Source organism: Molossus molossus, unplaced genomic scaffold (assembly GCF_014108415.1).
Source record: "Molossus molossus isolate mMolMol1 unplaced genomic scaffold, mMolMol1.p scaffold_m16_p_15, whole genome shotgun sequence".
Taxonomy (NCBI): Eukaryota; Metazoa; Chordata; class Mammalia; order Chiroptera; family Molossidae; genus Molossus; species Molossus molossus.
In genome coordinates this window covers 74,613,353-74,639,805 of record NW_023425350.1, presented here as the reverse complement: position 1 = coordinate 74,639,805, position 26,453 = coordinate 74,613,353, and the positions used below count along the sequence as shown (strand labels likewise).

At 49.5% G+C, this 26,453-nt stretch overlaps 2 protein-coding genes across 4 annotated transcripts; one reads left to right on the top strand and one right to left on the bottom strand.

Annotated features, from left to right (window-relative positions):
* Positions 1-2,867: 2,867 nt before the first annotated feature.
* Positions 2,868-4,899, top strand: LOC118631187 (cytochrome c oxidase subunit 5B, mitochondrial). The gene is made up of 4 exons (XM_036263493.1): positions 2,868-3,013; positions 3,542-3,615; positions 3,772-3,871; positions 4,711-4,899. Exons 1-4 carry the CDS (start codon positions 2,911-2,913, stop codon positions 4,821-4,823), a joined length of 390 nt encoding a protein of 129 aa, XP_036119386.1. The 5' UTR covers positions 2,868-2,910; the 3' UTR covers positions 4,824-4,899.
* Positions 4,900-8,252: 3,353 nt separating this feature from the next.
* ACTR1B (actin related protein 1B) lies at positions 8,253-18,722 on the bottom strand. 3 transcript variants are annotated; one of them, XM_036262710.1, is made up of 11 exons: positions 18,537-18,722; positions 16,794-16,858; positions 15,545-15,620; positions 13,485-13,610; positions 13,023-13,147; positions 12,605-12,821; positions 12,362-12,454; positions 12,097-12,271; positions 10,992-11,053; positions 10,699-10,739; positions 8,253-10,521 (listed from the first exon to the last, which is right to left on the bottom strand). In XM_036262710.1, exons 1-11 carry the CDS (start codon positions 18,582-18,584, stop codon positions 10,419-10,421), a joined length of 1,131 nt encoding a protein of 376 aa, XP_036118603.1. In that variant the 5' UTR covers positions 18,585-18,722; the 3' UTR covers positions 8,253-10,418. The 3 variants fall into 3 exon arrangements, with proteins under 3 accessions (XP_036118603.1, XP_036118605.1, XP_036118604.1); XM_036262711.1 differs by lacking the exon at positions 18,537-18,722 and adding an exon at positions 17,820-18,298 and having other exon boundaries at positions 10,419-10,521; XM_036262712.1 differs by lacking the exon at positions 16,794-16,858 and having other exon boundaries at positions 18,537-18,680.
* Positions 18,723-26,453: the final 7,731 nt, after the last annotated feature.

Here is a 26,453-nt window from a genome sequence, read left to right as displayed (position 1 = left end):
CCATAAAATTATACATTGATGTACGTCATTATTTCTTAATACAATGGGAGAGGGAAAAGCTATGTTTCCAAGAGTTCTTTGAATATGACCCTGATGATGGCACTGACTCAGAGGAGAGGAGCTTCAGGCAAGTTGGCTTTACTTCTTCCCAAGTTATCCTGTAAGTAGCTGCTCATTCTTCCAAAGGCCAGCCTGGAGTGACACTTTCAATTATTTTATTCATTTATAGCTTCCACTATATGTGGGTATAAAGTAGCGTCTCCCTTCCCAGACCCCACAATGACAGCACTTTCAAGTGACCCATTTTGGATTGTGGCATCTGCACAAAAATGTTTGGTTTGGTTTGACCTGGCTTTTCGGCCAGAAGGGTTCTAGCACCCAGCAGCCTGCTGGAGGTTGAGCCACTTTGTCACATCTTCCTCAGGCCTCCCTAGGGGATTCTTGAATCTGGACTATCCTTGACTGATGAAGAACCTGGATAGGCCTACACACAGCAAAGGTCTCCCCACCACTGTTATAATAAAAACTGCCCCTACAAGTGCCATTGTAAATGGTCAGAGCCTTGTGGTCATCAGAGCTCAGGGCAGCTTCTTCCAGCAACAGAAAGACAGATTAAGTCCTTTTTTTTTGACCCCATTGCTTCAGACTTGTGTGAACTCTGCTCAAACCACGAACAACCTCCTCTACCCCACTTTCTTGTGATAGATTGAAGGTAGAGACCAAGTTTTACTCATTCTTGAATAGCGACCAGCTTTGGCCCATGGAAAGGACTTCCTATAATCTCCCTAACATCCATAGAGTCTCTGCAAATCAATTAGATAACCGCAATCTCTCACTGGTCTGCTGAGAGGTAGGTTAGTAGGTTTCTTGAGAGTTTTGTGATCAATTTAGATGGGAAAACTCTGGCTTAAACCATAGGTAAGTTAAACAGGATTCTTTTCTGCAGTCCTAATCAGAGCCTTTACCATACTACAGTGAGCATCTCCAAGAGGGTGGTCATCAAATGCAGAGGGTGCCCTGCAAGTCCTTTTTGCTAAGAGCACCCCTTGAGCCGGATATTCCATGGTATACACTTTTGGAAATACTAATCTAGTCTAATCATAGTTTTACTGATGAGGAAATGGTGGCCAAAACAAAAAGTGACTGGCTGAGCTGTCTGGTAGGGTTCCATCCCAGAACACCTGTCTTCCAGACCAAGGCTTTTTTCCCCTCACTAAACATCTAACCACAGGTACAAATCAACTATAGATTCTTGGGGATCATTCCTACGATTTAAGGGGAGAAATTACAATTTAATGTTGAGGGATTACAGTGGAAGTGAAGGAGAAGGGAGTAACAGTGAAATAATTCAAAGCAAAATCCAGCTTTAGATGATCAAGAGATTTTTGGCCTCAGAATAGTGTTCATTTTTTTCTTGGTGGAGGGGACACTAACCAAGACCAGATGTGCTCCTGTGAAGGAATGCTCCACCAAGTCCTTTTGAAAATATCATAATCTGCAGGAGACAGGCGGGAACACTTGGGACTTCAACCCTCCCCAATTTGCCTCAAATTAACTACCACACTCCAGAAGCCCTACAAAACAGATTGTTTATTCTCTCCAAGCAGTCAATACTCTAAAATTTACTTGACCCTCTTATATACATGGCCTCTGCAAGGCACCGGGGATTTCAAAGAGGAACAGAGCATAATTCTTGCTCTGAAGGGATTTTCTATCTGGCAAGAAAACACAGTTATCGCATGGAGCCAGACTGCGACAGGGCTACACTGACAATGTGAACAACGTCCTAGGAGCCGATGGCTGGCAGTGTTGAATGCCCACCATGCTAAGAAGCCTGCACACCTAAGCTTGTAGGTCATGGGGGCTATGGAAGATGTGTTCGGTTTTAGAGAAAACTGTGTCCACAAAAGGTTCTGTGACTCCATTTCTCATTATCAACTCCCCTTCCTGCTACCCCTTCCTTAACCTCTTCCTTGACTGATAACCTCCCAGTGTGGCCGCCCTTTCACCCATCACCAAAGGCCTTGGTCCTGGAAGGGGTCCGAAATCTGGCCTTACCCTCCTGCCCCTCACCACTTGTTGACTTCATCACTCAACACCACTGTGACAGCAGCCTGAGGTCGGCACTGCGGGAAGGTCCTTTCTGCCCCAGTTCTTGTAGGCTAGGCCAACGCAGCCAATCTGCGATGGCTCCCACACTGCCAGAACCAGCATCACAATAAACAAGCACAACAGTGAACAAAGGGTCTTTAGGAGCCCACTCCTAAATTTATTTTATGTTTTTATTGCTTTTTAGAGAGAGGGAGAGAGAAACACGGATGAGAGAGAAACAACACAACAGAGATCCGCTGCCTCCTGCGTGCCCCCTACCGGGGATCCAACCAGTGACCTAACCAGTGACTTCTCGGTGCAGGGGTTCACGCTCAACCATTGAGCCACACCAACGGGCCCACTCCTGAATTGAAAGCATTTGGGATCCAGCAAGTCTCTTGACAGAGAGAGGCAGGCTTTACTTCTCACTGCAGCCTCCGTGAGGAGCACAACTACCAAGCAACCGGCACAGGAACGCCAGTGTGGCTGCCGCACTCCGCGATGAAGACACGAGGTCCCGCGTCGCAAAAGGAGCTGCCCCAACTCCCGGCGTTAATGAAAGGCGAAGCCCGCCATCCAGAGCCAACACCGTGATGAATCCCACGAATCCGCGGTGGCGTAACCGGGAAACGCGAGACAGCACTGGGCATGCGCATTCTTTTCCGTCTCCGGGCGTTTACAGGAAGGGTCAGACGCGGGACGGGCGGAAGCGGGGCCGGCGGAAGCAGACAGCTGACGCCCAGACGAAAGCAGCGCTCCCCGGAAGTCCCGCCTATCTCCGGAGCCTGTCACGGAAGTGCTGCAGTTGTAGCGGGCGTGATGGCTTCAAGGTTACTTCGCGGAGCTGGAGCGCTGGTCGCGCAGGCCCTGAGGGCCCGCGGTCCCACTGGGGCGGCCGCGGTGCGCTCCATGGCGTCTGGAGGTACTCGACTAGCCGGAGGCGCCAAGGAGCGGCGCTACGGCCTTCCCGGGGTTGGGGGTACTAGCGCAGCACAGCGGGGCAGGCCTTTCAGCTCCTCGGCCCCAGCCCTGCGGCCTCACGCTCCACCGCAGGCATTTCCCTGTTATTCCCAGCTGCCGCTGCAGCAGCCCACCTAGTTGACCCTGCTGCGAAAGAATCCCAAATGGAGGTGCTGGGTGACCTTGGGGGGTAGGTATTGCAAGCGCGATGGGGAGGGGCTAAACCTCCCTTCAGACCTGCGCGCACTGTAAATTGGATGAACCCTGGTAGGTCTCTGATCTACCTGCTTTTAAGAAAAATGTGTCAAAAAATTGGCCTTTGGTAGTTGGATTTCCCCGGTGCTGTCACTTTGGGAGATCTTGACCCTGGTCCTTAGGGGACAGTGGATATGGGTACCGTTTAGGAGCTTGGGAACCCACTTAAACTGGATGCATTTTCTGCCTTGATTATTTCAGACATCAGAATTCACGTATCTTTATCTTCCTTTAGGTGGTGTTCCTACTGATGATGACCAGGCGACTGGGCTGGAGCGGGAGGTCATGTTGGCTGCACGGAAGGGACTGGTGAGCAGAAACTTCCTTGGATGGGACCAGAGCATTCGCCTCTCTGGAGGCATTTCATCCAGGAAACCTGGCTGTGGGAATAGTAATGCTAGTCCCTGGAGAGTAGGGATCCTCTGGTATAATAGTTCAATTCTTGTTTTTTTGTTATTTTTTTAGGATCCATACAATATGCTAGCCCCAAAGGCAGCTTCAGGCACCAAGGAAGACCCCAATTTGGTCCCCTCCATCACCAACAAGCGAATAGTGGGCTGCATCTGTAAGTACCTCACCACTATTTTCTTACTCATTTCTTTAACATACCCTACTCTCCAGGATGTCTGTAAGCTGCTTCAAATTTTTGTGTGAGTGCATGTGTATACAGAGGATATGTTTGTAAGTAAGTTGTTCTAAGGGTCCTGGTCCTCTCAAGCCTCATAATGCCTTTGTAGGTCATCCTTATTATCAAGAGGCATAGAACATCTAATACTGGCTCACTGAAGATGAAATATGTAGTAGTATTCATCCAGAAAATACTTATTGTACTTCTTTGCCAGACACCATTTTATTTTTTAATTTTTTTTATCCTCACCCGAGGACATTTTTGCATTTCTCTTCAGATAGAGTGGGAGGGAGAGGGGGGAAAGAGAGAGAGAGAGAAGCATCGATGTGAGAAAGACACATTGACTGGTTGCCACCCACACAACCCCAACTGGGGCTGGGGACAAACCGCAACCGAGGTACGTGCCCTTAGCGGGAACTGAACCCAGGACTCTCTGGTCCGCAGGCCAATGCTCTAACCGCTGAGCTAAACCGGCCAGGGCTGCCAGACACCATTTTGGGCACTAGGGTTACATATCAGAATGACCCTGCTTCAGGATTCTTCATAGGCAAGGGAACTGTTAAAATCTATATTGACTCTGATATATGGTCCATTTACTCACAGGTAAACTCAGGGCCTCAGTTTCTTCATCTGAAAAATGGGGAGGATAGTTGGAACATATCTCTTAAGATATCAGCCATAACTTTGTGTCTCAGAGGTGTCTGAGGAAAAGAGATTCAACTTGAAAGTGTCCTCTCTTCTAGACCAGATGGCCTTCAACCACTTTTTCCTTTTAGGTGAAGAAGACAACAGTGCTGTCATCTGGTTCTGGCTGCACAAAGGCGAGACCCAGCGATGCCCTAGCTGTGGAACCCATTATAAGCTGGTGCCCCACCAGTTGGCCCACTGAGCCCGTGCACTAACTCAAAATGTGCTGTAAAGTTTGTTTCTAATGAAGACTAGCCATTGCTTTGGCTCCTCCTACAGTTGGCTGATCTTATTTTTTTCCTGTGTTTTTGGAGAAGAGAGATGGGTAATTCTTATATGGGGACTAGCTATCTATTACTATTAGCTTGCCATCCACTCCTGTACACTGAAATTGACAATCCCATAATGCCATGATTGGGACTACCTGGTATGAGGGAAAGCATGTGCTGTGAAGTCAGGCTGACTGGGCTTGTAATATTGGTTCTGTCATTTAACTTTGTCAGTGGGGACATGTTCTCTCAGGGTATGTTGTATCTACAAAAAAAGATAAATACCTTGTGAGGTGTCAGAAGTAATAACAACATACACAGAGCCTGGCAGATGGTAGGTCCTCAGAGTATTGTTACAAAGACAGGGTGAATTTACAAGGAGATTTTGGAGAGCTTTGAAGTCTTGAGGGACCGAGGTTCAAAGCTCAGTTAATGGGGATACAATCAGTAAAATCCAGAAGATAGGAAATTCCAGAAACCAATGACTGGGTTTTGTCAACAAGTACATTGCAAGGAGGGAAAAGAAGAGGGAGAACCTATAGAATGAAATGGATATGAGGGAGAGAGCAAGCAAGAGCAGTGGAGAACCTTGTTTGGATCTTGATTTGAAAAACCAACTGTAGAAAATAAATTAGAATAATTTGAATCCTGAATGAGGACTTAACTACATTTTTAGGTGTTAACAGAGTTAAATTTTTTATTCTTTAGAGATACAGACATACTGAGACACTTAGAAGTAAAATAGGCCTGGGATTAGCTTTGAAACTGAGAAGTGGTTTAGGGTGTAATTGATGTCTTGTAGCCAGGTAGGTACATGAGGGGGTCATTGTTCTCTCTGCTTTTGTGTATGTTTAAACTTTGTCATAATAAAACAGCACCAAAAAAATAGTTGAGAAGAGAAACAGCCCAATTTAGCCACTTTATACCTTTCCATTTTGTGTTGGGGTTAGTTTTAGTTACCGTCTCCACAAAATTGATTCAAACTAGATCTTTCACTTGAACTGTTTGTTTTTTTTTATCCTCACCCGAGGACACTTTTTTGGTTTTTTTTGTTGTTGTTGTTGTTCAGATAGAGTGGGAGGGAGAGAGAGGAAGAGACAGAGAGAGAAACATTGACGTGAAAGGGACACATCGAGTGGTTGCCACCCACACGACCCAACCAGGGCCGGGGACAAACTGCAACTGAGGTACGTGCCCCTAGCAGGAATCAAACCCGGGTCTCTCCAGACCGCAGGCTGACGCTCTGAGCCAAACTGGCCAGGGCTCACTTGAACTGTTAAGAGCCAAAGAGAAAAGCCCCTTTTCCTTAAGTTTGTTTTGTCTCCTAAAGGTATGGTCAAAACTGCTGCTTCCATTCTTTGTCAGTCATTATCTCATTTCCAGGAAATGCCCAGCATGTATCTGCCATTCAAGGTTCCTCCCTGTGGGGTACCTAGGTAGCCATCTGTTAAACCTACCCCTACCACTCCCACCTTAAATTACTTTCTATGTCATTAATCTGATCTGTCTGCTCCCTCTCTCATCTCCAAGCCCATTTTGCTTCTTTATCCTCTCTAAATAAAGAAAAATCTTCAGCCAGGCCACTTTGGCTTGTGTTAGAGCATCAGCCAGAGGATCAAAGGGTCAAGGGTTGGATTCTGGTCAAGGGCATATACCTGGGTTGCAGGTTTGATCCCCGGCCCTGATCAGGGTAGTGTGAGAGGCAACCAAATCAATTTGTCTCTCGAGATCACATCAGTACTTCTCCCTCCTTTCCTCCCACTCTCTAAAAAAAAATGGGAAAGTCCGTGGGTGAGGAGTAACAAAAAACCACAAAAATCTCCAATACATCTCCAGGTTGTGGTAGGCAGAGTAAAGGCCTCTCCTCACCCCACAACACGTGCATGTCCTTATGCCCAGAAACTAAATATGTTAGGTCCTATAGTGAAAGGTTATTAAGGTGGCAGATGGAATGAAGGTTGCTTAATCACCTGACCTTAAAATAGATTATCCTGGTTATCTAGGTGGCCCAAGGGCGACAGAAGTCAGAGGAGGATGTGACTGAAAGAATGATCAGAGAGATGTGATGTTGCTGGTTTGAAGATGGAAGGTGACTTCTAGAAGCTGGGAAAGGAAATAATCCTGTAGTCCTCAGGTAGCAGCCCTGCTGACACCTTGATTTCAGCCTAAGTGAGACTCATGTCAGACTTAAGTTATTGATTTGAGAGAGAGAGAGAAACATTGATTTGTTGTTTCACTTATTTATGCATTTATTGGTTGATGCCCTGACCTGGGATTGAAGTCACAAACTTGGTGTATCGGGATGATACTAATCAACTATCCTACCTGGCTAGGGCTATGTCAGACTTCTATAAAACTGTGTTTATGTTGCTTTAAACCACTGTGTGCTGATTTCTTTATGGCACCAATAGATCAGTAAACATTTATTGGAATTTTACTGTAAGGAGGAACTATCGCTACCCCCCCCCCCCCATATATATTATCTGTCAAAGTGGACTCATCACTATTGTATTCTACAGCTTATAATTCATTGCAGGTGTGACCACTGGGTGCTCCTTCAGGTTGGTTCCTGTGTCCTTTAAACATGCCTCCTTCCTTTTTCAAGCATGTCCTTACTTTATGGTACCACAAGATATTTCAGGCTCATTTTATATTCTCTCTGCCTCAGATCATTATTTCTCCAAGGAGCTCTGATTCCTTTTATTGGAGAATGGTATTTAGAAACTAATATCTGGACTCTGTGCTCATTGCTACTGGGGTGTCACTGACTAGGCCCTCTGAGCAGACAGGTCTAGGAAATATACAAATATTTCTAACCCTAGTACTCACACATAGGTGCATATTTATTTCAGTAATTGCATGTATATAGTTGTATGTATATAGTTGTATGTATATAGGAGTCTACCCCCCAATCCCAACACCATAAGGTTCATTCTAGCCTTATCAGCTTCTCATCTGTAGCTGCTCCAGCAGTGAGAAACCTGACAGGGCCAGAGTGCCAACCACACCATCCCTGCCGAAAGAGGAAGGAAGGATGGACTTTGACAGACATATGGGGAAGTCATTCTCAGCTCAGAACAGCAGGAGTAGAGGTTGGCAGGCAAAGCAGGGTGTGATGATGTGGAAGGGACAATCCTAAAGAGCCTGAATTAAATGTAACAATGGGTAGTTCACGAAGGTAATTTCACCAGGCAGTAGAGAACTGTTTGACATTTGGGATTAGGAAGTGGCAGAACCAAGGCTATCTGGGCTTTAGATCCAAAAGCAAATGGATCACTGGGGAAAATGGAGCTGTGGTCTTGAGCCATGGTGGTAGTGGCCTCATGGGAAAGAAACGATGGGTAGTAAAGGTACTACAGAACTTAGTAACTGACAAGCATGTGAAGTAGGTAAGGAAGAGGGAGGACTCAAAGTAATAGGGCTCCAATTTGTATGGCTGGGAGAAAGTGGTACATGAACACAACCTCCAACAAAGGGCTCTCTGTAAATTCCATTTTCCCCTTGAGGGTGGGTATGGGCTTAACTGCTGTCTGACCACAAAGCCTCACAAGATACCCTGTGAGGTCAGGCTGGATAGAGTAATTTCTCCTCTTCTACTGGATCTCAGTTCTGGGCCCTCCCTCAGCAACACTAACTCCATTGCCTTCACCACACAGCTATAACCATCCTCCCCTGGCAGGCTGCCCATCACCCAGGACACAGCTAAATATCCACAAAGCCCTCCACATGCTGGCCCCAACCTACCTTTCTGATATATCTTGCATTCTAGCTAGAGGCTACTTTCCCTTCCCTGCAGACTTGGTATCACTCGGGTGCATGCCTTTCTGTCCAGTCCCACCTGTCCCAGGAGTCTCCTTGAGCTCTTACCTCTGCCTGAACACCCTTTCATACCTGGTTAACTACTGGACCAGCAGTGCAAGTCAGCCTGCCCCACCTGCTGGATTAGATGCCCCTCCTTTGCTCCCACACCGCTGTACTGAAATGGCCTGTTATTCCCAACCTATGTTTTTTGGGGCAAAGACATGTTTACGACTGACCCCAAACATGGCACCCTCCTGGACATGCTGGAGGTGTTCAAATACTCGCTGAAAGGAAAGGGCAGACACTCTGGACTCATTTCTCACTGCCCTTTCCCTCAGCTTTTGCCTTCAGAGCCCAGCTCATCGACACAACCTCTGCCGTCACCCCCGTCACTCTCCTTCCTGACTTGTCTGAACCAAGTCTGCATTATTGGTGATCTGTCAGCTTTGGCCACACGTAAGTAGGCCAACAGAGGTGTTCAAACAGGTAAGGGTACAAAGGCACCAAGGGCGAGCCCCACCTGCCAGGAGGCCCTGCCCAGGAATAAGGTGGAGGAAGGTGCCTTGTTCTCAGCTTCTCCTGGAGGCCTGCTACAAGTGGGTAATGAGGCTGGGGAATTCTGCCAGCAGATTGCGAGCCCAGCCTCTTGGGGCCTCTCGTGCCACGTTGCCCCACCAACCATGGAAACCCTCAGGCTTCTGAACGAGAGCCAGTGCCATACTGAGTTCGTGCCCGTCCTCTCTCTCCAAGTCCCCAGGGATGGGTGAGCAAACAACAGCAAGAGAACCTCAAGAAAACAGCCACACACTGGGCCTTGTCCATAATCATTACTATAATGATTTACAAAAAAATTGTTCAGGCAACTGTGTTAAATTATTATACATATCTGGGAAGGGGAGGTGGGGGGTCCTGGCCCAGGGTAATGAAGACCTCCGTCATGGGAGATTTGTGCCCCCTCATCCCTCTGGGTCTGACTCCTGAATAATTGGCTTGCCCTCAACAAATGAAGACCATTAACCCTTCCCCATCCAGGGTACTACGGTAAAGGAGAAGGTAAATGAAGTGCTTTGAAGGGGAGAACCCAACAGACGGTAGCTGCCCAAATCCCCTGCATACTCTGCCCTGGCTCCATAGAGTCCAACCCTGGGCCTGAACCCCTCACTGGGTTGCACCAAGGCATCTACTCAGGATAATAGGGAGGCAGAGTGTGGAGGTCAGGGATGCCCAGGAATGGCTGGCCCTCTGTTACCCTGTCAGGTCAGGAAGGGGAGGTGGCACAAGAAACAACACACCAGTGGGGAGCTGCTAGCTGACCCCTCCTCTACCCCACTCCCCAAGGATAGTTACGGGCATCCCGGCACCCTGGCCCTGGAAGGGATCCTATCAGAGGAAATGGGGGTATTTGGATATCTGTCCTTGGAGCTCAGGGAAGCAGCCCCAAGGGTTAGAGCCAGGAACCATAGGCTTAATTGGTCCTGGCAAGGGGAACACCCAGCACCACCAAAGGCTGGGTTCCTCAACTCCAGCTCAAGGCCCCACCCATACAGCTAAACACTGCGCGTGCGCGGAGGAGAGGGCTGCGGAGAAGCGCTGTGCACCGCTTGCCTGGGGGTCAGGGCGTGCAGGGGACCCTGCACCTGGTCGTGAGCCCAGGCCAGAAAGGGTCAAGGACTTTGGCTTCCCTTTTCCTCCCATTCTCCCAACATGCTGCCCCTCCTCCTTGGACACTAGAAGGTTTTACGATGAATAGCACGAGCACCATCCTCTTCGTACTCTTTCTTAGAGACCCACATCTTCTTAAAAGTGTCCAGCGAGGCCAGGATGGAGCCACTGTGAGGAGAGAGGGACAGTGTTCTTGTGGACAGCCACCCTCCCTGGACACTAAGATCTGTTTACCTCACCTGGGAGGGAAATCCACCCACCTCCACCTGGTCTGGGCTAACCCTGGGAAAAGTGTCCAGGCAAAATGGTTTCCTCCCAGAGCCCTCCCCGTGAGCCCTGCCTCACCCAATCCATGTGGAGTACAGCCGTTCCTGCGGAGCCGAGATCTAGAGGGAACAAGCGACAAAGTAACTGCCTGTCTCCACCCAGCAGCCCCCGCCCATCCCAGCCTTGAGGGTGATTCCCACCGGGCCTGAGGCCAGACAGCAAGTGCATCAGCAGGGAGCAGGGGGAGAAGGTGAGTGGGAGGAGCGGCTGGGCTGGGCTGGAAATGAGGGCCTCTCAAGGCAGCATGTGCCTCCTCCCAGGTCAGGCTGCCCAGCACCCCCATGCCCCACAGGCACTCTCCACAACCTCACCTTGATTTTGACATCCTTTGGGGCAAGCTTCTTCACTTCACTTAGTAATCGATCGCCAAAGCCTGTGAACACAAGGCTGGCTAGCCTAGGGTCCACATCAAGCCCCCTTACCACTAGTTCCCCATATCCAACCTGGTGCCCTGACCCAGCTGCCACCCTTCCTTCAACAGTTCTTTCCAGCATTAAGGGTAGGCACATGCCACTCCAAGGGCAGGAAAGACTCAGCCCCTGGCCTGCAGGCGATCTAGCTTCCAAAGAGAGGTGACATGAGATGGAAGCCCAAATCACTTGGCTCTGCTGGCCTCCCCCACAATCTTCCTTACCCAATGCTCCAGCAGCCAAAACTCGCCAGAAGCAAAGTCAAAGGCAAATAAATGACACATCAGGAGAAAACATCTACCGTTCTGCCCTCAGATGGGCAGAGATCACACGCAGTGTGGGACAGGCAGTGGGCATAAGCTCCCAGGAGGGAGCACCCACCCAATAACAAAGGCATACCCACCCTGACCCACCTGTTCCACTGTAGGATTTACCCTTTAGGACATTCTCACCACATGAAATGACAGTGCAGGAGAGTACCCACTGACCATCTCTGATCGGAAATGACTGCTACACGCTCAAAGACCATCAGTAGGATGATGGCTACGTGGCACATCCGTCCAGTCAAATACCACACAGCCAGATAGAACTTACATGGGTAGGAAAAGACCTTCCAGTTAAGATGCTAAGTGAGCCACACGTGGTTGGGACTTGTGGAACATGCAGTTTGTGTGTGTGTGTGTGGGGGGGTCATACACATTTGTTTACAGGGAGGTAGCCAAGAGTTGCCTGAGACACCAGCCAATCCTGTGCAGAAGGAAGGAGTGACCAGGACAACAGGGAACAGACACTTCATCTAACACACTATAGATCTCATATAAACTTATCACCTACTTACAAAGTAAATAAATGTAATTTGAATCTTACTCTTTTAAGAAAAAATTGCTCAATGAACTCCGAAAAGCCAACAGAATATGGGTCCCATCCCAGGCTCCAAGGAGTGGGATGCCGATGAAGGTCCAACTGCCCCTGGCGCCCAGGACTCCCCCCCCCCCAACCAGGGCACCTTTGAACAGCGTAGAACCGCCTGAAAGCACGATGTTGGCAAACAGTGTCCGGCGGAGGTCCAGGTCAGACTTGTGGATGGCAAAGGCCAGTACCTCGTGGAGTCCCTCGCTCTCATCCCCTACCAGGTCTGGCTGGAACAGCAGTTCGGGGGCCCGGAATCGTGCTGGCCCCACCTTTGGAACATAAGATAGAGGCAGACAGGCTTCTTCCTCCTCCAGTCCCAGCAGCACCCCTGCCACCCAGGGCCAGGCCTGGCGACTTACATCAAGCACGCTGCCATCCGGCAAGGTGTACTGCACCTTCTCTGTCTCCAGAGCCTCATCCTTCTGCGGGTTGATGGACAGGTAGCAGGTTCTCTGCAAGGGGGGTGGAGAGCAGGAAAACACCCTCAGAAGGCTGTGACTGGGACACTCACGCCCAGGACTCAACTTCAAGCCTTGGTCCTGCCCTCTTCCCCTGCTGTTTCCCCTCCAGGTCTTCTCCACACCCTCCTGCACCTTCCTCACCTCTTTGATGGTCCGCACCACCTCAAACTCAGCTGAAGTGTGAAAGTCAAAGCCTTCTTTGCGCAGCAGCAGCCGGAGGTAGCGGGAGATGTCACGGCCGGCAATGTCCACCCGCATGATGGAATGAGGCATGGCAAAGCCCTCGTAGATAGGGACAGCGTGGGTAACCCCGTCCCCAGCGTCTAAAACCACTCCTGTTGTGCGTCCTGTTGCATACCTGTCAGCAGGTCAGCATCCCTTCACCTCAGCCAGTAAGGCATGGGACCTCCCACCCCTGGAAGGAACTCTGGGACAATGGCATGAGGAACTCCCTAAAGGAGTAATCATCAGGGGGCTGTTTCTATAGAAAGGTCAGACAGCTGGTCGCTTTGAGCAGGAGGATGGCCCCAGGGAGGATGGGGATTCAGGGACCACTCACAGGCTGAGTACGGCCTGCATGGAGATAAACAGGGCCGGCACATTGAAGGTCTCAAAGAACACCTCTGCCGCCTTCTCCCGGTTCTTACTCGGGTTGAGCGGGGCTTCCGTTAGAAGAACAGGATGCTACAAGAGATGGCAGAGTTGTGGGCGCGTGCACAGACCATATGCTAGGGCCTACAGGATCCTTCCAGAGAGCCCCCCGACCCAGCTGTGAGTATAAGTGGTTGCAGCCGGATGTCCTTCTCGGGGACACTATTCATCACCTGCTGGCAGTTAGTCTTCCAAAGAGCCAACTCTCTCTGGAAGTTTCTGCCTGGCTGCCACTGACTGCTGTGCACCCCCCAAAAGTGAAGAGGCAGCAGGCCCCATCAAAGTGCAGGAACTGTGAGAGCCTGACCAACAGGCAGCACAGCAAGGAGGGCACAGCGAGGGGATTCCAAGCCTGTGGGAGGCTCCACACCTCCTCGGAGAAGGTCTGCAGCTGGTCCTTGGAGTAGACGTACTGCCAGATGCGCTCCATGTCATTCCAGTCCCGCACCACGCCGTGCTCCATGGGGTAGCGCAGAGTCAGCAGCCCCCGGTGCTCCTGGGCAGGAGGGGTGGAAAGGCCAGTGTGGCTCCAGGCCCCTCACCCAGCCACTGCTCTCTGCCTTCCTGGAAGCTGCCCCTTCACCTGCCCCAAGTAGAACCACCACTGCTACTGGGTGTCCCCATGCGCTGTGGCAGGTCCTGAACTCAGAGTAGGCTCAACTCTCCGGCAGACTCTTAGGCTCTCAGAGCCCAGCCAGCCGGTGACAAGGGAGGGTGGTGATGTGCTTCCTCCCACCCTCCAGTCCCTCCCTTTCCTCCCCTAGCATACTTCTCTATACTCACTGCCAGCATGTTCTCCCCTTCTCCCCACACACTGCCCAGCTTCTGTCTCCACCGCTCATGGTTACTGCTCCCTTCGGCGCCTGTACAGACCTCTCCTGTGGTTACCATCACCCCCACCCTCACGGCTCCCTAGCCAGTTGGTATTTCCTGCATGGACTTGCTCTTCAATGTCACTCACAGCATGTCTCTTCTTTCCAAGCACCACCTGGCCTCTTTTCTCTATTGACTCATCTCCTAAGAGCCCCTATCGGTACCCCCAGCTCAGGCCTCCAGACCCTGGCACCACACACTGTGTTCCTCAGGTGCCTAATCTGCACATGCTTATAATTCTCCCACCCACACTCACGCCATAGGGTCTCTCTGGCCATTGGCCCCTAGCAAGTCACCCCAGCTGGGGGAGCAAGAGGTAGCTCCACAGCTCTCATTGGGATCAGTTATCAAGTGTGGATAATTCAGACTTTTTTTTTTAATCCTCACCCAAGGACATTTTTCCATTTTTTTGTTCAGATAGAGTGAGAGGGGGAGAGAGAGAGAAACATCGATGTGAAAGGGACACATCGAGTGGTTGCCACCCACACAACCCAACCAGGGCCGGGGACAAACTGCAACTGAGGTACATGCCCTTAGCGGGAACCAAACCCGGGTCTCTCTGGACCGCAGGCCGACGCTCTAACTGCTGAGCCAAACCGGCCAGGGCTAATTTAGACTCTTAAGTCACTTTTTTTTTTTTTTTTTTTTTTTTAATGTAATCAACTGTGTGGAAGCCTCCATTCATTTATTTATTTATTTATTTATTTATTTATTTATTTATTTTTCTCTCTCTTTCTTTCTCTCTCTTTCTTTCTCTCTCTTTCTTTCTTTCTCTCTTTCTCTCTTTCTCTCTCTCTCTCTCTCTCTCTCTCTTTCTTTCTTTCTTTCTTTCTTTCTTTCTTTTTATCCTCACCCGAGGATATTTTTCCATTTTTTGTACAGATAGAGTGGGAGGGAGAGAGAGGAAGGGAGAGAGAGTGAGAAACATCGATGTGAAAGGGACACATCGAGTGGCTGCCACCCGCATGACCAACCAGGGCCGGGGACAAACTGCAACCGAAGCATGTGCCCCCAGCGGGAACCGAACCCGGGTCTCTCCGGGCCGCAGGCCGACGCTCTAACCGCTGAGCCAAACCGGCCAGGGCTTTCTTTCTTTATTTTTTGTTCAGACAGAGCAGGAGGGAGAGAGAGGAAGAGAGAAACATCGATGTGAAAGGGACACATCGAGTGGCTGCCACCAGCACGACCCAACCAGGGCCGGGGCCAAACTGCAACCGAGGCATGTGCCCTTAGCGGGAACCAAACCCGGGTCTCTCTGGATCGCAGACTGACACTCTAACCGCTGAGCCAAACTGGCCAGGGCTTAAGTCACTTTTTAATCAGTTCGTTCCTCTGCAGCTTCCAAAGACAGGGCCTGAAGTGGTCTAACTGCGCCCCACCCCCAAGAACCACTGCCTCATTATAGGGCAGAGTTCTTCAGAGCTAAAGCCTGGAGAGCCCAGGAGGACACCTGGCAAGTGGTCCAGAGCAGATTCCCAGAGGCCTCTGCAGTATAGCTCTGCCCCCGAGTCCATGTTCCTGGGACTATGAAGACCCCGGACAATGCACAGGCGTTACCTCTGCTTTTGGTCCAATGAAGAGGTCCCCTTCCAGGGCTCCAGCCATCACCCGCGTGTGCTTAGGGCGCCCGACACTGCGAGGACAGGTAAAGTCAGGAGGTGGGTAGGGGACACGGCTGGAAAACCAAGTCCAATTCCAGTGGTCAAGAGAGTAACTTACTCTAAAGCATCAGGATGTGGCCATGGGGCAGAGGTCAGAACCCAGGGCTATGGGATATAGGACCACAGAGCAGGCCTTAGCAGAACAGAAGGCTCAGGGTCAGAAGAAAAGGTACCCCTCCCATAGAGGGCTTAGCTCTGGAATATCAGCTCTCCACGGCCCAGTCCTGGCAGAGGGTCAGCTTCTGCAGCCACAGTGACTCAGCCCCAACGTAAGAAGGGCAAGGCTGCCACCACTATCTGCACACCCAGAGAGGATGGCCCCAGGAAGCTGGGGAGTGGCTCCCTGTGTACCCCCCTTTCACTCGGTCAATCCTGCGCCTACCCACTGCCAGGGCTTCCAGAAAAGATTCCAAGATTTGACCCAAGTTCTCTGCACAAGACCAGGAACCTAGTTACACACAAGTAGGGTTCAGAAAGAAAAGCTGGACCCTACTGGCTCATCTTCAGACCAGGCCTGGGGTCTTGGCAAAGGCAGCCACTTCAGGGGATCCAGGACCCAGCCCTACTCCCAGGCTTAAGCTAATCACTCTAAACCCTCCAGGATTTGTGAGGTGACACGACTGAGGGAAAACTTCCCAATGGGCTGGAGTAGCCAAAGGTATACCCCAGGCTTTCTCCAGGTTTCACCTCATCTGACCCCTGCTACCATTGGAACCATTCAGGGAAAGACCCTCTGGAGTGAAATAAATTATTTTCTAGAGTCTAAAATAAACAAGCCCCTAAGAAAACCTCTCCTAGAAGGAAGAGGAGGCTGTGCACTAATTCCCCACTCTTTTTCCTCTGAGTTCAGGTCTTTCTCTGAAAAACTTCTCCCTTTTACTCTCGCTGTTCCCGCCACGCCCTGTCCCGAGGGGAATGCTGGCAGCTTCTCCTCCCTGGCTCAATGAGGTACCAAAATCAGACTCCAGAGAGGAGGGGGAAGCCCAGAGCAGCTGTCTGCTCCTTCCAGAGACCTCAACAGTGTCAGCCTCACAAATCTGGTGTCTTCTACACATGGGGGACAAGGTGGGCCTCAAAGACACAGGACCACTGTTCTTCTGGGAAGCAAACAAAAGGATTAGGGCTGCTGCCTGAACAACACTTACTAGTTTGGGAAACAGTATTTGGGAATCTGATCTCCTGCAAAGCCAGCCTTGATTACCCCAGAACCCTGCAAGGAAAAACAATGTTTAGCTGCCTGCATTCACCTCCAAATTAAGGCAGTGCCCTACAGTGGAGAGAGGGAGAAAGTTGGGATCCTGCCCAGAAAGCAAGTTCATTTACAAATACACGAGAAACTCAAAGCAATGTGTGTGTATGTGTGTGGGGGCAATTCTGCACTCCTTCCCCCAAGTTTGACTATGTATGTAGGGGATGCTACTAGCATCTAGTGGATAGAGGCCAGGGACACTGCTAAACACCCCTTGGTGCACAAGCAGCCCCTCCCAAGCAAGAATTATCCAGCCCAGAATGCCAACTGGAGACTTGAGAGTTCATCCACCTTCACACACTCCAGGGTCAGCTCCGGGCAAGAGGGATCCAGAGCAAAACTACTCCTGAAAGCCAGCAGAAGCAACCCCTAAGCATAGTTTTTTCCAACAGCCCCTGGCCTCCCTGCTCCCAATAGACCGGACCACGGGAAAGGCCACTGGGTGCCAGTGAAACCGGCACCTCCCCAGTGGTTTTCCTAAAGACTGCAGACAAAGAACTCGTGTTGCCACTGCTTCAGCCTGGACCTGGCATCTAGAACCCCTTACCCACCCCTCTTCACACAGATCATCACAACACTTTGGGTCTGCAACGCAGGAATAAACACCCCCAAGTTACAGAGCAACCAGAAACCCAGAGGGATTATGTATGTGGCCTTCTGAACTCAGAAGCTTGTTGACTAGCCTAAATGAATTATTTGCCCGCCAAGAAGGGAAGTGGCCAGGTCCTTCCAGTAGCCTGTTGGACAGCATCCCCAAGCCCAGTTCTAGCCTTCTTATTAAACATCCCTTGCTGTGGCTCAGGGAGCCCACGTGGATAATCCAAAAAAGAGCCACTCAGGGATGACCTGGGAGTCATGTGGGAGGGAGACAGATCCCCAAAAGAGAAGGGAGTCATTATCAAAAACTCCAGAGCTCACACACCAGAGGCAGAAACCCAGGGCCATTCATTTTCTTCCTATGGACCAGAAATCCTCAGAGGGCATCGGACAGCATGCTGAGCCCCAGCGCTGTAGGACAAGGTCACAAGGAAGCCAGGCATCTTTCCCTGAGGCTGCCAAACTATTATCCCCAACTGTTTGTGGGTCCTGGGAAGCAGGGTCCTGAACTCTCTCCGTGCCTTGCCAGCCGTGGCAGTTCTGCTCCGCACAAGGAGCACTTCATGAGAGGGTCAAATCAGGCACGCAGCCAACCAGGTGGTTGGTGGTGCATTTGTGGCTGGCAGAGGGGAACTCGCATTTCTCCCAGTCCCAGGAAAAGAGGGCAGTAGGGCCTGTTCACTCAGAAGGTCCAGCCTGGGGGTGCAGCCCTGGGAAGCGCTGTTGTAAAGGTCCCCAGGCCAAACCTCTGCAAAGGATGAGGCCAGCAGTGTGCAAAGGGGCAGACAGAACCACAGCCCGAAAGGAAGGGGTAAAGGGGCTGAGGTCGGAACCTGCCCAGTGACCGCACTCGTGCCGGGCTGGGGCTCCGCGGCGCGGGCGGGGGGCTGGCCCCAAGGCCCGGCTCCCGGGCCAGGAGGCGCGCGGGCCCCGGGCGGGCAGCGCGCGGAGGACGGGCCCAGACGGGCGGTGTCCCTCCCGGCGCCGCCGCGTGCGATCCGGGGGCGGGGCGCCCGCCTTCCCCCCGGCGGCTGGGCCTCACGTTGTCGATGACCACCGGCTGGTTGGCGATGATGTCGTAGGACTCCATGGCCGGGCCGGCCCTGCCCAGCAGGCAGGCGGCTGGAAGGACCGGCGGGCGGGCGGACGGACCGACCAGACTGCGACGGCTCCAGACGCGGCGCCGTGTCCCTCCCACCCCGGGCGTGCAGCCTACGCGAGCCTCTCCCGAGGGCGCGCCCGCAGCCAATCACCGCTCCCACCTGGCGGATTGACCGCCAGCGCCCAGGGACGGCTGCGGGCAGAGGGGCGGGGTCGCCGAGCGCTGGCCAACCAATTGCAGTCTCCCGGAAGAACTGACGGACGCTTCCAGGTAGGCTGCGCCGTGTGGAGATGACGCCATGGCCTCGCTCTTAAAGGGGACGCGGGTGAAGTAGGGCGGGCGTGAGGCCACAGTCCTGGAAGATGTCAGCCCGACCCCCAGCGCCTCGGACCACGCTGCTTCGTGACCGCGCAGTCCCCGAGGAGGCTGGCGCTGGCTATTATACCCAAAGCATTTATCGAGCTCTGAGGAGGGTCCTTTCCCTTGTAACAATTACAATTTAGTGGTAACTTGCTAGCTGGTGTTTATCCAGCATCTACTCTGGTGCTTGCGGAGCACCTGTACCCATTGTGTATAGATTATATTAAATCGGACAATAACTCTACCAGGTTGTGTTATTATTCTCATTTTACAGGTATGGGCTATGAGGAGCCTGCCCAAGCGAATGGAGCTAGCAACACCTGGGATTAGCACGTGGGCAGCCTCCAGCCTCCCTGGAGTCAACGGCTGTAACAGTCCTGAATTCACTTACCAAACTGAGCCATAGTGATCTGTCTCTATATCTACCTTTCCCGCTAGATTGTGACATTTAACGTGGTGAAATTGGAGACCATCAGACAGAAAAGTGCAGAAATCATAAGTGTACATTCAGTGCAGTGTTACAATGTGGACACACATGTAGCCATCACTGAGCTTAAACGGCGTGACAGTACTTCAGTAGCCTACCAGTAGTCACTGCCCTGCTTCTGCGCCCAAGTGACCACCCTCCTGAATTGAACACCACAAGTTAGTTTTGCCTATTTCAGAACTTAGTGCAAATGGAATCATAGGCGTGTATTCATTTGTATCCAGTGTCTATGCATTCATAAAACGGGTCTGTGTGCATGCAGCCGGTTAAATTAAGATGGGAGTTCTATGTAATCTGATATGAAGCACATCAGGACATATTGCTAAATCAAAGCAAAGAAAGCCAGACACAGTGTCCAGAATGTTTTATGTGTGAGTGGCTCTGGAGATGAGCCACCTTCAAGATTCTTTAATATGAGGCCCTCCTGGTGTGGCTCAGTGGTTGAACATTGACCCATGCACCAAGAGGTCGCTGGTTCGATTCCTGGTCAGGGCACATGCCTAGGTTGTGGGCCAGATCCCCAGTCGGGGGGCATGCTGGAGGCAACCAATCAATTTTCTCTTTCATCGATGTTTCTATCTCTCTCTCCCTCTCCGTTCCCCTCTCTCTCTCTAAAAAAAAAAAAAAAAAAAAAAAAAAAAAAAAAATCAATAAAGTAAAAAAAAAAGATTCTTTAATATGAGAAAGGGACCATTGGTAGATGTGGGTGAATGAGGGGAGAATTCTATTACAGTATAAACTTAAAAAAAAAATTTTTTTTTATTGATTTGAAAGAAAGAGGAAGGAAGAAGGAGAGAGATAGAAACATTGATGAGAGAGAACAACAATTAGCCACCTCCTGCATGCACGCACTGGGGATTGGGCCCACAACCTGGGCATGTGCCCTGACTGGGAATTGAACCAGTGACCTCTTGGTGCATGGGTGGACACTCAACCACTGAGCCACACCGGCTGAGCTACAATATAAACTTTTGTATTGAATTGCTTTTAACTTGTTTATGTATATATTGCTTTTATCATTTTTTATTGTGCTAAAATATATATAACATATAATATTTCGTCTTAACCATTTACGTGTACAAGGTTGCAGTTTGTCCCTGGCCCTGGTTGGGTAGTGCGGGTGGCAACCACTCAATGTGTCCCTTTCACGTCGATGTTTCTCTCTCTCTCTCTCTCTCTCCCCCTCCCTCCCACTCTATCTGAACAAAATATGGAAAAATGTCCTCGGGTGACGATAAACAATAAATAAAATACTGAAGTTAAAAGGTGTCTGCATAACAAACATTTATAAAAGAAGGCCAGGGTCCTGGCTCTGAAGAAATTTCATGAACACTAGACAACAAGGATAACAGTATTGGGTAGAGAAGTGGCTGAAAAAGGGCCCAAAGGTACGTGTTGTTGAAGGCTATAGAGCAAACCCAGGGACAGAGGCAGGAGGGCAGGCTCATCAATTGTTCTCTGAGATAACTAGAAATAGGAGGAGCTCAGAAACCTTCCTTTGGAGGGAGAAAGAAACAGAGAGGGAGAGAGGAAGGTGGGTAAGACAATGATAGTGTGGGAGAGAGTCCCTCAAACCCAAAGGACCCACCACTCCCTCCTGCTCCTTTGAGCCATTCTCTCAGCATCTCCCAGACAGCATCTTCTTTTCTCACCTGAATGTCACCCTAGCACAGTGGTTCTCAACCTTCCTAATGCTGCGACCCTTTAATACAGTTCCTCATGTTGTATGTGGGTGGATCTGCATGTGGGTGGACCCGCCTGGAGACAGATAGAGGAGCGGTGTCTCGGTTCCTAAGACCATTGGAAATATGTTTTCCGATGGTCTTAGGCAACCCCTGTGAAAGGGTCATTCAACCCCCAAAGGGATCCCGACTCACAGATTGATAACCGCTGCCCTAGCCCTTAGATTCCTTTGAATTTGTCAGTCTCAGTAACTGTTATTTACACACACTTTACTAGCAGAGATGATTTACCCTGAGAAAGATTATACCTGTCAAAAAGGACTCCTGTGGTTCACTGGGCCCAAATTCATAGGCAGTCTAGCAGCCCTTACTTACTCAGGCTGCATTTCAGGGAAAAGCCACAGAGCGGGCCGCTGAGACTCCTGCACTGTGTGCCTCTGATTAAACCCACCCTTATAAAGGACTTCCTGGGATGGCATTTTGACCAATGGGTTGAGACCAGCCCTGTCCAGTTGGAGCTGAGCAGTTATAGCCTCAATTTGCATAAAATGGACCAATCAGATATCAGGGCAGGAACTTTCTCTATGTAAGTGGGCCTCTGCTTTACCTCCAGGGAGCACACTTTTGATTTTCAGCGGATACTGCTGTTTGCTCCATTTCCGTGAATAATGCATTCCAGACTGGGGATTCCAGTTGACAATGGATTGGTGGCAGTGACCTTTTGTTGACAAGACAAAATGCACCAATGTAGGTAAGTTCTTAGCACATGTGGAGGAACCCAGAGGAGGGGGTCTTTGGGGACTTCCCCGGGAAACAGACCCTGAAAGAAAGACAGAGATGATAGAATGCTGTGCCTGATGCCACCCCCTCCTAGTTATGCTGAGGGTGTGAGTTTGGGGTTGTTTTATATGTTCCTACTTTTTTGAAGATATTTTTGAGAAATAAGACTTATGATGCTGCCATTACCTAATGTTATGAGTTGAATTGTGTTCCACCTCCCACCCCTAAATCTGTGTTGAAGTCTCAGAATGTGGCTTTATTTGGCATGTCTTTACAGAGGTGGTTATGGTTAAATGAGGTCATTAGGATGGCCTTAGTTGACTATGACTGGTGTCCTTATAAGAAAGGGAACTTTGGACACAGATGCGTAAGGAGGGAAGACGATGTGAAGACACGAGGAGAAGATGGCCACCTACAAGCTAAGGAGAGAGATCTCAGAAGGAACCGACCCTGCTGACACCTTGATCCTAGACCTCGGGCCTCCAGAACTGTAATAGATTTATGTTGTTTCAGTCCCCCTGCCCCCCCCCCCCCCATTTTGTGGTACTTTGTTACGGCAGCCCCAGCAAAAGAATACTCCTGAGCTACTCAGAACTCAACGATATAACTTTCTGTGCAACTTTTTGCCCCGAGTGATCTTGTCCATCTCCCTATTGCATCCAGTGTGAACAGCAGGGCAAAAGGCCAGGGCCAGCTATATAATTTGTGGGACCCAATGCAAAATAAAAATGCAGAGAAAAAGTGCAGTTAAAGGTGCTAAAATATAAAGATTTTTCCTCTGGAAGTAGTTTAATACTAATAAAACATAATAGAGAAAATAGTGATATATGACTGACATCAACTAATGCTTTTGTTTATAATATTTTCAGTGTTATAATTTTATGTAATGCAATAAATAACAATACTTCATGTGATATCTTAATTTGCCTGAAGGTTTTACAGTTCTAGCCACTTACAATCCACTTGAGCTGATTTAGTAGAGTTTTTGTCACTTGCAACCTACCTCCTTCAGGCAACAGTGCACGCAGGATGGAGGAAGGCATTGCAGAGCCACCAGGTCCCCTCCTGTCCCTGTCTACACCTTCCCACTGTAGAATTGCCCCACCTTGGTTCCGATGTGACTTCACAGACTGTCAGGTTCCACAGCAGAGCTCAAGGCTGTTTTGTCTGAGGATTTTAGGAGATTCGCTTCTCTCTGATGGTCACAGACCATGGCAAAGGTGAGAGGAGCAGAGACCCTCTTCTTTGTCCTCTTCCTGGACTGTTGGCAAGGTGCAGAGCTCAGCCGCCCTTCCCACCCGACCAAAGGTACTGTCACAAGTAGATTGTCATGGCAGATAGAGAAGTGGGAGACTTAACCTTGAACCCAAAGCAGGCAGGAGATGGTGGTCACCTCCTGAAGGCTCTGGAGTGGTGAACATGGGTCTTCTCCCACCCACTAGCTTCTTCATGGCCATGAATCTACCAGAAGGATTCCTCGCTCTGGAGATGGGAGTAACTTTAACATTTCCCTAACTTTGAACCTTCCCCCAAATGCAGAGTTCCACGGGAAGGTAGCATACATGCATGTTTTAATTTTTCATTATAAAAATTTTCAAACATACTTAATAGTAAAAAGATTAGTATAATGAACCCCCATGTGCTAATCAGGCGAATCTCGTTCTATCTGTCCATTCACATATACACACACTACATAGAAAAATTTTTTTTCCTTAATTGATTTTAGGGAGAGAGGAAGTGAGAAGGAGAGAGAGATGGAAACATTGATGAGCGAGAACATCACTTGGTCGCCTCCTGCATGGCCCCCATTGAAGATAGGGCCCACAACCTGGGCATGTGCCCTGACTGGGAATCGAACCGGTGACCTCTTGGTGCATGGGTCGACACTCAGCCACTGAGCCATACCAGCCGGACCACACACTATATTTTATTTTATTTTTTTTATCCTCACCCGAGGAAATTTTTCCATTTTTGGTTCAGATAGAGCGGGAGGGAGAGAGAGGAAGAGACAGAGAGAGAAACATCGACGTGAAGGGACACATCGAGTGGCTGCCACCCGCACGACCAACCAGGGCCGGGGACAAACTGCAACCGAGGTACGTGCCCTTAGCGGGAACCGAACCCGGGTCTCTCTGGACCGCAGGCCGACGCTCCAACCGCTGAGCCAAACCGGCCAGGGCCACACACTATATTTTAAATGACAACTTGAGCCTGGGTGGCTTGGTTCAGTGGTTAGAGCGTCGACCCACGAACTAAAGTGTCATGGGTTCGATTCCATACCTGGGTTGCAGGTTCAATCCCCAACCCCGTTTGGGGTCATGCAGGAGGCAACTGATTGATGTGTCTTTCTCACATTGATGTCTCTCTCTCCCTCTCTCCCTCCTTCCTTTCCACTCTCTCTAAAAATCACTGAAAAAATATCCTCAGGTGAGGATTAACAAAAAATTTCAAAAATAAACAACAGCTTGAGATATTTGCATGTAAAATAAAATTCATCCTCTTAAACTGTATAATTCAACAGGTTTTAGTACAAAGAAATGTGAATCACCACTATCTAATTTTAGAACATTTTCTTTTTTCAAAAAGAATATTTTTGTTGATTTTAGAGAGAGAGGAAGGGAGAGGGAGAGAGAGAAACTTCAATATGAGAGAGAAACATCAATCAGTTTGCCTCCTGTACACACCCTGACCGGGGATCAAACCCGCAACCTGAGCATGTGCCCTGCCCTGGAATTGAACCGACGACCTTTCAGTATACACGATGACGCTCAGCCAACTGAGCCACACCAGCCAGGGCTAGAACATTTTCATCACCTCAAAAAGTAATGTCACACTCACTCACTATCACTCCACGATGCCCCTTTCCCAAGGCCCCTGACAGCCCCTGTCTGCTCTATAGATTTGTCTAGTCTGAATATTTCCTATGTGGCATCATGCAATAATGTGGTCTTTTGTGACTGGTTTCTCTCATTTAACATATTCTCGCAATTTTTATGATTGATTAACATTCCATTGTATGGATATGCCGCATTTTGTTAATCCATTTATAAGCTGATAGATGTTTAGGTTGTTTTCGCCTTTGACTATTTGAATGACACTATTATGAACATAACATTTCCAAGTTAACATTAGGTTTCCCTGCTCTCTTGCTATTACTAAATTAATTGGCTGACTACATTCTGGAAAATTCTCTCGATGTAAAATATATCAGGTCTGGGGAGAAAGCAGAAGCAGTGAAGGAGGAAGGTGATGGAGGAAGAACAGTATTATTCAAAAATTAAGTAGACCAAGGTCGTAAAACAGTGTCACGTTTCATGACAGACAACGAGTATGATATGCAAAGTGTCAGGTCAGGGGTGACCGTGGGAAAAGGGGAGACAGTAACTACTTTTCTCAGGGCACTTTAAAAACAAATAAGTTTTGCCTGGGCAGTATGGCTCAGTGGAATGGGTGTCATCCCATGGCCTGAGAAGTCCCAGTTCGATTCCCGGTCAGGGCACATGCCTGGGTTACAGGCTTGATCCCCGGTAGGGGGCGTGCAGGAGGCAACTGATCTCGAATTGATGTTGCTATCTCTCTCTCTAAAAAATCAACAAAAACATATTTAAAAAATAAAAACAGCCCTGGCCGGTTTGGCTCAGCGGTTAGAGCGTCGGCCCACAGACCAGAGAGTTCCGGGTTCGGTTCCCGCTAAGGACATGTACCTCGGTTGCAGTTTGTCCCTGGCCCCCGTTGAGTCGTGTGGGTGGCAACCACTCCTGTCTCTCTCACATCGCTGTTTCTCTCTCCCTCTTCCTCCTTTTCTCCCTCCCACTCTGTCTGAAGATATATACAGAATAATAATAATAATAAAAATAAAAACAAATAGGATTTTGTGAACAAATGTTTCACTGCTCGGGTTTACTTATGCTGCCATTGTAATGATTGTCAATGATTTACTAATATCTCAGCAAAAGAAAGCTTTTTGTTTTTGTCATTTACCAAAACGACAGTGTACCTGGAAGTAATGTTCATGTCCCATGAACAACCTGATTCCAAATTTCCTGAAGAATTGAAAGCTGCCATTTGTACCAATTACTCAGTGGCTGTGCACATTGTCTGCCAAGAAACCAGGTAGAAATCAGCGTTGTCAATGGTTTTGCATTAAAGGTCAAACTCATAGACACTCCTGACTGCTCTGTGGCCCTCAGAGTAGGTGGGTGGTGTGGCCTTAATAACTCTTCCTTAGGGGATAGGTTTCTTCTTGATGGTTTGTCCATTACCCTGGGGCCAGAAAGAAAGGCTGGTCATGATCTTAAATCACAAAAATGTGTCTGGACACTGAGACATCACAACCTCCATGAAGAAAAGCCTGAAAATGTAGCTCAGGATCTCACAGGTGGCTGCAGCATTTTAGCCCAGGTGATTCATACCCTTGATGTAGCCACGTGACTGTGAGCGGAAGTCTCGTTCCCTCCCCTCCAAACCACGAAAGCACCACATCTCCAGAATGGCCCACATCCCTCCTGTGGCATCATTCCTTGGACAGGGAAAAGTTTCTCTTCCAAA

Bases quoted from the DNA above. Each gene is read 5' to 3' on its own strand.
- LOC118631187 (XM_036263493.1), top strand. From the start codon at position 2,911: ATGGCTTCAAGGTTACTTCGCGGAGCTGGAGCGCTGGTCGCGCAGGCC. The intron at 3,616-3,771 runs GTGAGCAGAAAC...TTATTTTTTTAG, and splicing joins TGGCTGCACGGAAGGGACTG to GATCCATACAATATGCTAGC. The intron at 3,872-4,710 runs GTAAGTACCTCA...TTTTCCTTTTAG, and splicing joins GCGAATAGTGGGCTGCATCT to GTGAAGAAGACAACAGTGCT.
- ACTR1B (XM_036262710.1), bottom strand. From the start codon at position 18,584: ATGGAGTCCTACGACATCATCGCCAACCAGCCGGTGGTCATCGACAAC. The intron at 11,054-12,096 runs GTGCCCTGGTTG...TTGTGTTCACAG, and splicing joins CGGTTCTACGCTGTTCAAAG to GCTTTGGCGATCGATTACTA. The intron at 10,740-10,991 runs GTGAGGTTGTGG...TGTTCCCTCTAG, and splicing joins CAAAGGATGTCAAAATCAAG to ATCTCGGCTCCGCAGGAACG.